The sequence below is a fragment of the Muntiacus reevesi genome, chromosome 2 (genome assembly GCF_963930625.1).
Source record: "Muntiacus reevesi chromosome 2, mMunRee1.1, whole genome shotgun sequence".
NCBI lineage: Eukaryota > Metazoa > Chordata > Mammalia > Artiodactyla > Cervidae > Muntiacus > Muntiacus reevesi.
The window spans coordinates 171,970,456-171,985,430 of NC_089250.1; the positions used below are offsets into that span (position 1 = coordinate 171,970,456).

The following is a 14,975-nucleotide window of genomic DNA, read 5'->3' on the forward strand; positions in this document are numbered from 1 at the left end:
TCAGCAGGCAGCCAGGAGCCTTCTAACCGGAAACGCGTGTCTCGGCTCTGGAAGGCTTTCTTCTGCTGTTTCCTCCCCCTCTCTCCCTCTCTTCCTTCTAGAGCCCCATCAGCCAGATGTTGAGACTTGGACCTGATACTCTGATTCTCTTAATTTTCTCTCCAGTCTTGGAGTTTTGTTCTGCTTTCAAGGAAATTCCCTTGACTTTCTCATCTAACTCTTCTGCTTAATATTTTTGCTTCTGCCTTCATAAGATCATCCTCCAAATGTTTGTTCTCTGAAAGTTTGGCCATTCCCCTCTTACTCATAGATGTAACATCATCTTATTTCCCTGAGAATAGTATTATACTTATATTTCCTATGTAAGAAATATAACACTTGCATTTGTCTCTGCTCCTTTCATCATCTATGTGCTTCAGAGCCTCTTTTGCCTTGTTTCATCCCAGCTGCTCTCTCTCACGTTGGAGGGTTTCCTTGAGTGACAAGGGCTTTACCTTAAGGTAAACTGGAAGAGATTCTGCCATTTTCTTGAGGACATTTTTCCTTTCACCCTTTTTTCTTTTTTTTTTTGTCTTTCCTAACTGAGGAATTCAAGTCAGGATACTAAGGCAAAAGAAAGAAATTAAAGACATCAGATTGGAAAGGAAGAAATAAAACTTCTGTGGGTGACGTGACTTTGTAGGTAGAGAACTCTAAGGAATTCCCCCAAATGAACTATTGAATGAGCTCAGCAAGGTTTCAAAGTACAGACCCTACATGCAAAACTCAGTCATATTTTAAACACAAGCAACAGACAGTCCAAAATGAAAATTTAAAAAATTCTGCTCGTAATGGCATGAAAAATACAATAAAAGACGTGGCAATAAGTTTAACAAAAGGCGTGCAAGACTTGTACACTGAAAATATGGGTGCCCAGCACAGTTGGGAGGAACTGAAGAGGAGCCGAGTGGAGAGGTGTTCCCTGTCCCTGGGCTGGAGGACCAGGATCATTAGGTGGGGACACTTCTCCCCAAATTAACACGAAGAGTAAACGCAGGGCCTGCGAGAACCCCAGAAGGCTGCTCTGCAGGCAGGGACATTACATTACATTTACATTAAAATGCAAGTAAGTATCTCCCCGGCTCTGTGGCTGGCTTTTTGTATCCACAGTGATGATACCTCTGTGAGCTGGAGGCTTAGATTCTGGAGTAGTCTCATTTACTAGGCTTTTCCTTTAGGGTTGAGGCTTATTGTGTCTTGTTTAAGAAATCCTTTTATTATGAAGCATGGGGATTTATGTTTTAAAAAGTTTATAGTTTCATCTTTCATGCACAGGTCTTTGCCCACTGTAGCGTGTGTGTGTGTGTGTGTGTGTGTGTGTGTGTGAGTGTGTGTGTATGACTGTGTGTGTGAGATATGTAAGGCAGAGACCCAGTTATATTTTTTTCCAAATGGACATATAGTTGTTCTAGCAACTCTTTTTAAATTTTTTTTGGCCATGGAGCATGGCATGCAGAATCTTACTTCCCACCCACTAACCCCCAATCTAGGATCAAACCCATGTCCCCTACAGTGGAAGCCCTGAGTTTTAACCACTGGACAGTCAGGAAAGTCACATAAAAACTCTTAAAAAGACCATTTGCCCCCCAGTCCTCTGCCATGCATTAAGTATTCTTAAGTGAGAGGGTGTTTTTTCATCATTTGCCCCATCTCAAGCCTATTTTATAGGAATGACTCCAGTCCTATCATCAGCTGAATTTCTGAGTAGCGAGTCCTCCCACTGTGTTCTTCTTGAAGACTCAGCCCTTCAGGCTTCCATGGAAACCTCAGAATCATTTTTCCTAAAAAAAGTGGAAATTTTTATTGGGATCGTAGCTAATTGTTAGAGGACAAGTTTTAACACAGGGTGTGATCATGATGGTTGTAAAAATATGTACTGAATATATGTCAAAATTTTTATTTAAATCAGTGACTAACGAGAAACAAGTAAATGTTACAACTGATTCGAACAAGGATTTGATTTGAATTGATTTCTGTTCCCTACCTGGCAAAGATCCTTTGCAAGGCCACAAACATCCTCTGGATCATTGAAAAAGCAAGAGAGTTTCAAAAAAATCTATTTCTGCTTTAGTGACTATGCCATAGCCTTTGACTGTGTGGATCACAACAAACTGTGGAAAATTCTGAAAGAGATGGGAATACCAGACCACCTGGCCTCCCTCTTGAGAAACCTGCATGCAGGTCAGGAAGCAACAGTTATAACTGGACATGGAACAACAGACCGGTTCCAAATAGGAAGAGGAGTATGTCAAGGATGTATATTGTCACCCTGCTTATTTAACTTATATGCGGAGTACATCATGAGAAATGCTGGCCCGGAAGAAGCACAAGCTGGAATTAAGATTGTCGGGAGAAATATCAATAACCTCAGATATGCAGATGACACCACCCTTATGGCAGAAAGTGAAGAGGAACTAAAAAGTCTCTTGATGAAAGTGAAAGAGGAGAGTGAAAATGTTGGCTTAAAGCTCAACATTCAGAAAACTAAGATCATGGCATCTGGTCCCATCACCTCATGGGAAATAGATGGGGAGACAGTGGAAACAGTGTCAGACTTTATATTTTTGGGGGGCTCCAAAATCACTGCAGATGGTGACTGCAGCCATGAAATTAAAAGGTGCTTGCTCCTTGGAAGAAGAGCTATGATAAACATAGTGTATTAAAAAGCAGAGACATCACTTTGCCAACAAAAAAGTCTGTCTAGTCAAAGCTATGGTTTTTCCAGTAGTCATGTATGGATGTGAGAACTGGACCATAAAGAAAGCTGAGAGCCAAAGAATTGATGCTTTTGACCTGTGGTGTTGGAGAAGATTCTTGAGAGGCCCTTGGATAGCAAGGAGATCCAACCAGTCCATCCTAAAGGAAATCAGTCCTGAATATTCATTGGAAGGACTGATGCTGAAGCTGAAACTCCAATGCTTCGGCCACCTGATGTGAAGAGCTGACTCATTTGAAAAGAACCTGATGCTGGGAAAGATTGAAGACAGGAGAAGGGGACTACAGAGGATGAGATGGCTGGATGGCATCACCTACTCGATGGAAATGAGTTTGAGTAAACTCTGGGAGTTGGTGATGGACAGGGAGGCCTGGGGGTGCTGCAGTCCATGGGGTCGCAAAGAGTCAGACACGACTGAGCAACTGAACTGAACTGAACAGGAGGAAGTGTTTGCTTTGCTAACAGTTTTCTCCAGGTAAACACCTGTCTCCACAGAGTCACAGGATGGCCTAGTCACAGACAAAGGCACGCACCTCTGTGGAGTCAGACAGCTCTCCAAGGCTCCAGCACTCCTAGAAAAGGAACCAATTTTGTGTTTTGCTTATTTTAGAGTCTTTTGCAGTTATTCCCTCTAGAATCTGTAATCCTTTTGGGGAATCTCGTTTAGTTTCATGTACATGTGTGTATATGCATATATGTATGTGTTTCACACACAAGGACATGCACACGTACACATATGAGCTTCCTCAGATGGTAAAGAACCCACCTGCCAGTACAGGAGACCCAGGTTCGATCCCTGGGTCGGGAAGATCCTCTGGGGAAGGAAATGGCAGCCCACCCCAGTATTCCTGCCTGGAAAATCCCATGGATGGAGGAGCCTGGCAGGCAACAATCCATGGGGTCACAGAAGAGTTGGATACAACTGAGTTACTAAGCGCGCGCGCACACACACGCACACGCACACACACACACACACACACACGCATATTATATGTGTATCGTTGATGACACGCCTGCCTGACAGCAAGAGGACTGGTGTTTCGTCCCTGAGACCCCCACCCCTGCCTGGAGGCCCGCAGCTCCGCGTCCCTCTTAGTCCAGTGGGCAGGGGAGAGGCTGTAGGTCACGGTCCACCCGCTGCACTTCCGCCCCCTCCGCCAGACGTCGCTGTTGGAGGCCGGTCCATGAGGCGCTGCCCAGACGGGCCTCAGGACCCCGCGTCCCCAGCCCCGCCTCCGTCCACCGCAGCCACTGTTCCCAAGCCCAGTCCTGTTACAGAATACACAAGGCAACCTTTCCAGTTTCCCTGGGGTGTAATTGATGGTTACCTCACATCACTGTGCAGGTGTAAACTATGCAGCATGGTGGTCTGGCTTACCTGTGTGTGAAGTGACTCCCGCCATGAGTTTCGTTAGTGTCCATCAGCTCACTGGAGACTACAAGAAGAAAACGCAGAAGAAAACTAAAAAGCATTTTTCCTTGTGATAAGAACTCTTAAGATCTACTCTGTTAATGGGTTTCATATATATCAATTTAATCAGTGCTGTGTTTTTGCGCAATGTCAGCAAATTGGGAAAACTCCACTGTGGCCACAGGACTAGAAAAGGTCAGTCTTCTTTCCAATCCCAAAGAAGGGCGATGCCAAAGCATGTTCAAACTGCCGCACAACTCATTTCCCATGCTAGCAATGTTATGCTCAAAATCCTCCAAGCTAGACTTCAGCAGTACATGACCAAGAACTTCCAGATGGACCAGCTGAGTTTAAAAAAGGCAGAGGAAGCAGAGATCAAACTGCCAACCTTCACTGGATCAAAAAGAAAGCAAAGGGATTCCAGAAAAGCATCTGCTTCTGCTTCATTGACTACGCTAAAGCCTTTGACTGTGTGGATCACAACGAACTGTGGAAAATTCTTAGAGATGGAAATACCAGACCACCTTACCTGCCTCCCGAGAAACCTGTATGTGGGTCAAGAAGCAACAGTTAGAACCGAACAAGGAACAACAGACTGGTTCAAAATTGGGAAAAGAGTATGACAAAGCTATATATTGTTACCCTATTTATTTAACTTGTATGCAGAGCACATCATGCAAAATGCTGGGCTGGCTGAATCACAAGCTGGAATCAAAATTGCTGGGAGAAATATTAACAACCTCAGATATGCAGATGACACCACTCTAAGGGAAGAAAGTGAAGAGGAACTAAAGAGCCTCTTGATGAGGGTTAAAGAGGAGAGTGAAAAAACTGGCTTAAAACTCAACATTCAAAAAACTAAAATTATGGCCTCTGGTCCCATCACTTCATGGCAAATAGATGGGGAAAAGTGAAGTAATTGATTTTATTTTCTTGGGCTCCAAAATCACTGTGGATGGTGACTGAAGCCATGAAATTAAAAGGCGCTTGCTCCTTGGAAGAAGAACTAGGACCAACCTAGAAAGCATATTAAAAAGCAGAGACATCATTTTGCCAACCAAAAGTCTGTCCAGTCAAAGCTATGGTTTTTCCAGTAGTCATGTATGGATGTGAAAGTTGGACCATAAGGAAAGCTGAGTGCTGAATAATTAATGATTTTGAACTGTGGTGTTGGAGAAGACTCTTGAGAGGCCCTTGGACTGCAAGGAGATCCAACCAGTCCATCCTAAAGGAAATCAGTCCTGAATATTCATTGGAAGGACTGATGCTGAAGCTGAAACTCCAATACTTTGGCCACCTGATGCGAAGAACTGACTCATTGGAAAAGACCCTGTTGCTGGGAAGGATTGGGGGCAGGAGGAGAAGGGGACGACAGAGGATGAGATGGTTGGATGGCATCACCGACTCAATGGACATGGGTTTGAGCAAGCTCCGGGAGATAGTGGAGGATAGAGAGGCCTGGCGTGCTGCCGTTCATGGGGTCACAAAGAGTAGAAAGTGACAGTGACAGAAGAACAAGAACCAGTTAGCATCCATCAGCTCATGGAGAGACAACAAAAAGGAAAAAACGAAAAGAAAACTGTAAAAGAGTTTTCCTCGTGATGAGAACCCTCAGAATCTACTAACAGCTTCCTTGTGTATCACATGAATCAGTGCTCTGTTGTGCTATGTCAGCAAATAATGAAAAACACACGTGAAGTCTCAGCCGCAGGCCCAGCAGACAGGAGGAGCTCCGAGAACTGGGGTCAGAGTGAGCACCAGCTCCCGCCTCCCGTGAGCCCTGGCCTGGCCCAAGCCTCCCCACCAGGGCCCTTTCTTCGTTGCGGTGCTGCCGCCACGAGGCCCCCTCCTCTCAGCCGATGGAGGCCCAGCACCTACTCAGCCTTCTGTTCGGGCTCCTGCTGGTGGCCCCGGCCCTGGCCCTGGCTGTGAATTCAGGTGGACACGCGGCCCCACCGTGTGAACACATCTGGAGTGACTCCGGGGAGAGGGGGCGGTCTTGGCTGCAATGGGAGCTCCAGGGAACTTTCAGAGAAGGCAGAACTGGAAAGGGGGGGAGTGGGGGCGGAAGTGGCAGGTGGAGAACGTGGTCGGGAGGCCAGCCTGGGTCAGGCCTGGCCTGGAGGGGGAGTGGGCTGGGGGCTGCGCAGGGGCAGGGCCCCGCCCCGAGCCACCTGCGGGGCCAGCAGGGGTCAGGGGGCTTAGGGCCACAGGAGGGACATGGACCCAGAGCCGCGGACGGCGGCCATGCAGTGAGCACCACCGAGTCCTCACTGGGGGTGACCGTGCCGACAGCATCGGGGGTCTCAGGGACACCTGTGCAGAGATCCGGCTGTGACCACCTTGGACAATGTTTGATAATCGCAGTTCCTTACAACCATCAAGCCAAGCGTTGCTATTTCCAGGGCTATGGCACGGGCACTCCCGGGGGGTGGGGACGATTTCCCTGGGCCTGGGAGGAGGGCCCATGGCTCTGGGAGGTCAGGGGTCAACTGGTGCTCCATGGAGCACTGGCCTGTGGGATGCACGGTCCCCTGCTCCCCGTCCCTGGCACCTGCCAGCGCTGGACTCAGAACCCGTCGTGTGACGGCGCTTGCAGGCCGGGAACAGCCGTGCAGCGGCCAGTGCTCACGCAGGGCTGCAGCCAAGTAAGGGGGAGCCCGGGGCCCTGCTGTGGCCCAGCCCAAGGACGGAGCGTGGTGGCCGCGGGCCACCTGACCGGAAAGCCGAGGAGCGTGAAGGGAGGCCCGGGCCTCCGTGTCCTCGTGTGGCCGGCACCCCGAGCAGAGGAACTCTGCCCGGGGAGCTGTAGGTAGCAGACCCGGGCTGAATTCCTGCACGAGGGGCAGGGAGCCCGCCCGGACGGCCGTGCCAGCAGCTGGCCTGGCAGGGAGGGGGCCAGAGAGAGCGGACCTCAGCATGCAGCGGCCACTTTGCAAAGAACGTGACAACCCCCAAGTGGCCAAAGGCAGGAGGCTCTCAGGCAGCAGTGTGGCCAGTGAGGCTGGCGTTTCCGGCTGGGTCCCTCCTGCTCGTCCGAGCCCCTCTGGCCCTCGCCCTGGGGTTCTGGCCTGTTTGGGGTCTCCAGGGTGCAGCTCACAGGGTCCGAGGGGGAGGCTGTGGTCATCTGTGGCCACGCCACAGAACCAGCAGACAGTGGGCTGGCCCTGGTGAGGTTGAGGCTGAGCCCCCACAGGGCCAGGTCTGAGCAGGAGGGGGATGACTGGGCGGAGCCAGGCCAGCTGTGGACAATTAGGTCCCTGTTTTGACCCTAGGACGCTGGGTGCTGGCCGGAGGTCAGGGCACGGAGGTCTCAGACTGAAGCTGCATGGAGGGTGGGGACAGGTAGCCGGCCGGCACACCCAGACAGAACCCGGGAGGCCCCTTGGGCTGCAAGCTGGCCCCTCCTGCAGAAGGGACTTGCTGGGGCTTCTCCCTGGGGCTCACATCCGAGTGCCTAGGGGACCTTAGGAGGTGACATCCCAGGTGAGGCCAGGCCCGCTGTTCTCGCAGACCCCATGACTGCCGCCCGGCTCCCTGGACTTTACAGAAGTGGGATCTGGACCCTCAGGCAGCCCCAGACAGCTGCACAGTGTCCCTGGAGAGCTCGGTCCAGGGTGGGGCTGGCTCCTGTCAAAGTGGAAGGGAGGCAGCTGTCTGCTCTGACCTGTCCGCTGAGCTCAGTCCCGGGCCCTACGTCCCACCTGCACCTTGCTGGTGACTCGCTGTGAGGCCAGGCTGCCTGCTGCGGGCGTGGATGGGGGGACTCTCAGCTCAGGAGCAGCTTCGGGTACCCTCGAGCTGTGTCGTCCTAGAATCAGGAGGGGATGTCTGTCAGGCAGTCACTAAGATATCATCTCAGATGGCTACTAAAAATTCTACAAACCCAAGAAGGACAGGCAAAAAACCAGGCACCGCCTCACACTCTGCAGTTTGTTCGCTCTCTGGGGAGCGGTCCTCCCGGGGCAGGTGTGTGCTCATCTTTCCGGAGCCGGGGAGGGATGGTCCCCAGGTGGGGGATGCCGCGCTGGGCTTGATGGTGATCCCCGATGGGCGTCGTGGGGCGTAGGAGCTGGAGGCGGCCTCAGCTCGGGGGGCGGTGGTTAGACCAAGTCAATGCGCTTCACGGACACCTGGTGCTGGTAAGAGTGGGTCCCAGGGTCCCCCGCGGCTCTCTGCACCCGCCCTGAGCCTGCTCTGTGCTGGGGGTGCAGTGATGGTCTGAGAAGGGCGCCTCTCCCCCCGGCAAGGGCGGTGCTCCTGCCTCAGCGTCCTGCTGCACCCCTTTTCTCAGGACCCATCGTCCCAGGCCCCCCCCCCCGGTTTTCATACCCATGCAACAGGGAGTGGGGCTGGGGGAGCCCGGCAGCCCCTGTGGAAGCAAGGACTCTGAATCTTGCTCTTGGTACCCGGGGACGCAGGGGAGTGGTGAGATCTGATTCTCTGGCTGTGTTTCAAGGCCGGGGGTGGGAGCACGAGTGGACATGGGAGGCCACCTGGAAGCCGCTGCTGTGGTCCAGGTGAGGGCAGGTGGCCGGGACCCACTGACTTGTCCTGATCGACTCCATGTCAGCTTTGGAAGCCCCGTCCTGGGCTCCGGGGAGGGCGGGATCCACTGGGTGTGGACGTCGTTGTGGGTGGCGACACAGGCAGGGACCGGGCGTGACCCCCGCTTTCTGCAGCCCTGCCCTCCAGGACCCCACGGCCCCGACTGGGCGCAGCAGGAAGACCTGCAGGAAGGGGGCCACGTGTGCAGGGTTGCAGCCCCCAGAGGCGGGGCTGCCCGCTGGGCCTTCCCTAGCCGTCCCGTTACCTGGGTTTGAATCTGCACCCCGAGCTGGAAGCTGCCCCCAGAGTGAGATGGGGGCCTCATGTGGCAAAGCGTGTCCCTCCTCAGCTGTCCAGCCCTGCTGTGCACCCGTGCCTCCTCCACAGACAGGCCTCTGAGTCTAAACAGCAGGAACGCGAGATGCAGGAGCATGCCCCCGGGTGAGAGCCTCGGCATTCGGGCACCCTGAGGCGCTGAGCACGAGGCCCCTGTGGACACTGATCTCAGAGGTATTTCCATCCTCAGAGATCCAGCCTCACCCTTGGGGGAAGCCAGTGCACATTCCCGTGGTGGGTGGATCATGGAGCTCCATGGCTGACCTGACCACGTTATGTGGTGCATGTGATGACTTCTCCTGGAAGTCATCTTTCTGGTCTAAACCATCTGCTGAAATCACTGATTTGAGAGGGACTGTGCGTGGAGACCCTTGTTTTCATGCTTCCTGACGAAGGAACAGAGACGTTTCCAAGGTGTCTGGGCAAGGGGCTAAATGTGAGGCCGGCCCCATATTAACGGGGTCACGTTGTCACCAGCCTGCTGGTTTCTGCTGACTGACCGGGCTTCCCCTCTACACTCTACCCTGTGCTCCGGGCAATGGGGGTTTAGCAGCTGACGGTTTCCTTTCTTCTGCTCAGCGCACCGCTTGGCTGTGAATTCTGTGATCTGGGCTAATTAGACATGGCGACTCTTTGTTCCAAGCTGACTTCAGCAGATGGCTGATTTATTAACTTATTCAAACCCTGCTCAGCAAGCAAAGCGGCAGCACAGCCTGTCCTGCTCTGCTGTGTGGAATGTGTCTTAAATCGAGTCCTCTTGTGAATCTGGTGCTGTTTGGACATCCGCAGCACCAGCATCTGTCTCTCAAGAATGGGTGGCATGGGGGCCGTTCTGCCTGCTCCTCCTCCAGGGTGCCAGCCTGCCCTTCGCTCAAGGACGGCTCTGTGGCCTCCGGGAGGGGCCTGGAGGCAGGGGCAGCTGTGTCTGGAAGGGCCAGATGCTGTCAGGAGCTTGAGCACGTTAGGGAGAATGGAAGGGGTTGCGGACCCCCCCAACCACCACCCGACGCCCCAGGCACCCCATCCCCTGCCAGTCTGGATCCTGCTGGCTCAGGGGCCACCCCCCAACCCAAGGCTTAGCTTAGAGGAAGCTGAATTAAAAATGTGGCTCTGCCTGTAGTCGGACAGAACCCTGCCTTCCGTCCACACCTCGGAGCCAGGAGAGGCCGGTGCAGGAGGCCGCATGTATTGGCCCCATGCACCATCCAGCCTTCCCGGGCTGGGCGTCCACAGAGCAGAGACACAGAGGCCACGAGGGCTTTGGGGCCCACACCTCCTCTTCCTCCACATCCACAGTTGCCTGTTTTAACACGATCCTTGCTCATCCTGTTGACGGGGTATGGGGAACCCGGGGCGGATCTGCTCCTCCCAGTACTCAGCAGAAGGCAGGACATAGAGGTGGCCTCTGTGGACCCCACTGACCAATTAGCCCCTGCAGGCCAGCTGGGAGAGGGGAGTCCTACCAGGAGCCCGGGAGATTGGGCAGGGGTATACGGTGTCCAGGAAGGAGGCCTCAGCCAGCCCCGCCTGGTCGGAGCCAGGGAGTCGTGAGCAGCCTGGACGTGGGACACGCGGCTCAGTCCAGGCCTTGCTTCAGGTCTCAGAGCCCGAGAGGCTGGCAGGGCTGCTCAGTGGGGGTCCCTCCTGACACTTGTGCTCATGTCACTCTGCCTGTCTCTATGGTAACTGCATCTTACCTGCCTGCGTGTGTGATTGTGTTCTGTTCTGCTTGTAGATGGAGGAGATAAAATTTAAAGACAGAGCAGTCTTCGTGCTGGAGAGAGAGTTAGGGGTTCAAGCCGGGCATGCTCAGAGACTCCAGCTCCAAAAAGAGGCTCTAGACGAGCAGCTGTCCCAGGTCAAAGAGACCGACCGGCACCCGGGCAGCCCCAGGCGGGAGCTTCCTCATGCAAGCAGTGCAGGAGACGCCTCAGACCACTCGGGAAGCCCTGTAAGCACCTCCCACGCTCGCCCGGCCGACCCAGAGCCCAGACTGCCCAGCACGCGGCTCGTGGTCCCATGGGCAGCTCCCTGGGGAGTCCCGAGTCCAAGCCTTGGGGACTCTGCCCGTGTCGGCAGCCCACAGGCCAGGGGGACCCTCGGCTTCTCCAGCTTGGCTGAGAGGGCCCGGAGACGTCTCTCTCTTCCCTCCTTGCTGCCGCAGCGCAGCACTGGCCTGGCCCTCCCCTGGTCCCCCCTGTGGGTCTCGAGCTCCAGGCTTCCAGTTGTGCTGCCTCCGCCGCCAGCCCCAGGTGGCTAAGGGGCCCTCCCTTGCTGCTGGGGGAGGTGGCCCAGCAGCTCCATCACCGCACGCAGGCTTTGTCCTCCGCTGGTGCTGACCCTCCTGCCGTGGTTTCTGTGCTCGTGACCAGCTGCCCGGCACCCGCTTTCCTTGTGAGCACACCACTGTCCATGCCTCAGGCTGCGTGACCACGTGGGGCTGTGACCCCACCCATCTCCTCTCACTGCTCCTCATTCAGAGCCCTCTGCGGGGTCCCGGGAGTCTGGAAGGGGTCTATATTCCACGGACCCTCCACACGGTCCTTCCGGGTCGGCCCCCGGCCTCTCCTGCACCTGCTGAATGAGGAACCGTCCCCTGGTCCTTCCCGGACTCGCGTCTGTTTGCTTTGAGGACAGAGCTGCGTTTGAGCCGAGCCAGCCCAAGGGCAATGATCTTTCAAGAATGGAGCATGACATTTTACAATCTTCTAATGTAATGGCTTAACTGGATTAAAACCAGCTCTGGCACCCGACAGATCCCATTAACTCCGGAGATTCTGAAGCCAGATCAAAATGTTTTCATTGATTTTTTTTTAAGTAAGTTCCAGTGGCTCCCAAAGTGACCTTTTAGAAACTCAATTTGAGGGACCACTCTTCCTGGGAATCCCACTTTGGAAAGTCTTAAGCTGAACATCATTTCCTGGGCTCACATTATAATATGAGGAAAATGAGACCCCCCGCTACAGTGCAGGGCAGCCCCCCAACCTTTAAAGCTGCAGCCGGCAGTGGCCACATGAAGCATGGTGCTGGCTTCTGGGTTTTCTCAGCGTCTCGCCCACCTGCGGCATCTGCATCCACACGCCCTCGCCCCCACATCTGCGTACTCTGAACATGTCTGCTCCTGCATTCTGTCCCCAGCGTGCAGCCCACAGTGCCCCCAGCCATTAGAATCATGGGCCATCATGACACAGAAGTGCCTTGGTTTCCGTGGTGTGTTGGGACTTGCCATGGTTTTTGTGTCTGTTCTCTATGAACAGTTATTTGCAGTTGATTTTTGTTTTAGGAACAGCAGTTGGATGAAAAGGATGCTCGGCGTTTCCAACTTAAGATTGCGGAGCTGAGTGCGATCATCCGGAAACTCGAGGACCGCAATGCCCTGCTGTCGGAGGAACGGAACGAGCTGGTGGGTGGCCTCAGGCCTCTGAATTCTGTGGGCCTGTGTCTGCCATGGAGGGGGAGTTGGGGTATCCACTTCTAAAGTTTCCTGTGGAAAAGAAGAGTGATGGTGACAGGGTGTTTCCAATAAAACTTTATTAACAACAGCAGGTAGGGGACCAGATACGGGCTGAGGCGTTGGTTGGCTGATCCCTGCCCTGTGTCGCTGGCGCACGTGTCCCTGTTCTGTGTGTTATCTGAGACGTGTGAGGACCTTGCCTGCTAGTGGCGCCCTCACCGTCAGTCCTCCTGGCCACAGAGATTCCCCAGTGACCTGTCTGCTGGGACATGAGCTCTCCCAGGTGGCGGAAGGCTCACGGACTGGGCTGTTTCCCCATAGCTCTTTCAAGCAGAGTGCATCGCCAGACCTCTGTCCTCCACAGAACACGAGTCTTGTTCTGCTTGCTTTACCAACTCTGTTTGGAGGCTGCTGGTTCTCTGTGGTGCTTTTAAACATCGTAATATATAATTAATCTCGTCTTTCAGTTAAAGCGTGTAAGGGAAGCTGAAAGTCAGTACAAGCCATTGCTGGACAAAAACAAACGCCTCACTCGGAAGAATGAAGATCTGTCCCACAGTTTACGTCGGATGGAAAACAAGTTAAAATTTGTCACCCAGGAGAACATAGAGATGGTAAGGAGCCCACTCTCGTGTAACTAGCCTCTCCTACGTGAGGTCTGATAGCAAGATCAAGGCTTTGGTCTCCCGGGCGTCTGTGGGGCTGGGAGCTTGCCGGCAGGGAGGCCTGGGGGTGACCAGTGACAGAGCTTCTGAGATATAGGCAGCCAGGGTGAGGAGACCCCAGCTGCCCTTCAGCGGTCAGGCCCCTCACTCCACATGTTGTGTGGTCTGTCTGGTTTGCAGAGGCAGAGAGCAGGGATCATACGGAGACCCAGTTCCTTGAACGACCTGGATCAGAGTCAGGACGAGCGGGAGGTGGACTTCCTGAAGTTGCAGATTGTTGAGCAGCAGCATCTCATAGACGAGCTCTCCAAGGTAACTGCTGGGTGCTACCCTGCCCGCTGGCCCCGCTCCCGGACCCACCCCACTCTGCAGCCCACAGGGCCCCCTGCACCCAGGACACGGGCAGAGTCTCTCCCCAGGGGTTGGCTCCTGCCCATCCTAATCCCTCCCCTTCCTCACCTTCAGGCCTGGGGCTCTCAGAGCAGCAACACCACCTGTGTCCACCCCGGGCCTCTCACAGCGCTGAAGGCGGGATCCAGAGTCAGGGTGGGGTAGGGTCAGGCTCCCGCCAGGGGTGCTGGGGAGGACAGGAAGCTTCTGATGGCCACCAGTCACGTCCCTTTGGTCTCAGCCATCCTCCCGACACACCCCCCCCCCTCCACCGCCTTTCTCTGGGCACCACCCACCCCCACCCAGGATGGTCTCCTCTCAAGATCCATAACCTGGCCACATAGACCCCATTGCCAAACAAGGCCACAGCCCCAGGTCTGGGGATGGGGTGTGGGCATGTCTTTCTGGGGACCCAACCTCCATCTATGTCCCCCTTTGCTGCATCCCCCACTCCAGCACAGCTTTTCCAATAGTCCTTCCTCAGACCAGTTACCCTCATTAGGGCATCTCCTAGCCCTCTGTGGGACCCAGACCGACTCCAAGGTCAGACCAGTTCAGAACCAGCTGCCTGGGTTGTTCTGTGCCCTTGGTGGTGGCAGGGAGGGGGCTGCTGAGGAGAGGACAGTGGCAGCGCTCTCTGTCACTTCCCACCCGGTGGTCAGGATTGGCTCTGGCCACCCAGCCTTCCGACGGGGCCTGAGGTCAGTGCTCTGGTCCCTTCAATGGCCAGTGACTGTCCATCCCCTCAATAATAGGAATGCATGAGGGGAAGAGGAAAACGAAACCACCCTGGTTACGAATGCACCCCCACCGTTGCCTCTGCCGGCTCTCCCCCTTGGGGCGTCGGCCTAGTGAGGAAGGACCAAGCCCAGGGAAGGCCCGCCCTCTTAGGGAAGGGTCTGAGGAGAGCCATGGGAATCTGCATAGGGAAGCGGAGAGACGGGGCCGGCGGGACCCTGGGGGCTTGCGCGGGCAAGGTCTGTCCCCCTGTCTCCAAGGCGCCTCCTCTCTTCCAGACCCTGGAGACCGCTGGCTACGTGAAGAGCGTGTTAGTAAGTGCCCTCAGCGTCCCTCCTACATCCCCTCCAGTTTCCTCACTGTCCCTCCTAAAGCCCCGCCCACTCCCTCAGCGTCCCTCCTACAGCCCCGCCCACTCCCTCACCGTCCCTCCCACAGCCCCGCCCACTCCCTCAGCGTCCCTCCTACAGCCCCGCCCACTCCCTCACCGTCCCTCCTACAGCCCCTCCCCCTGCCCTCAGCGTCCCGCCTACAGCCCCGCCCACTCCCTCAGCGTCCCTCCTACAGCCCCTCCCGCTCCCTCAGCGTCCCTCCCACAGCCCCGCCCACTCCCTCAGCGTCCCTCCTACAGCCCCACCCACTCCCTCAGCGTCCCTCCTACAGCCCCTCCCCCTGCCC

At 54.9% G+C, this 14,975-nt stretch overlaps 1 protein-coding gene across 14 annotated transcripts in view; it reads left to right on the top strand.

The window, feature by feature from the left end:
* JAKMIP3 (Janus kinase and microtubule interacting protein 3) overlaps positions 1–14,975 on the top strand; it is an 88,001-nt gene that overhangs the window by 41,373 nt on the left and 31,653 nt on the right. For 6 of the 14 annotated variants that reach the window (XM_065923568.1, XM_065923572.1, XM_065923570.1 and 3 more), the window contains exons 4-8: positions 10,786–11,001; positions 12,334–12,453; positions 12,972–13,118; positions 13,350–13,481; positions 14,576–14,611. In XM_065923568.1, coding sequence (XP_065779640.1) covers positions 10,786–11,001; positions 12,334–12,453; positions 12,972–13,118; positions 13,350–13,481; positions 14,576–14,611 — 651 coding nt within the window. The remainder of the gene's footprint in view (positions 1–10,785; positions 11,002–12,333; positions 12,454–12,971; positions 13,119–13,349; positions 13,482–14,575; positions 14,612–14,975) is intronic. The other 8 variants (XM_065923575.1, XM_065923576.1, XM_065923578.1 and 5 more) reach the window with 3 other exon arrangements.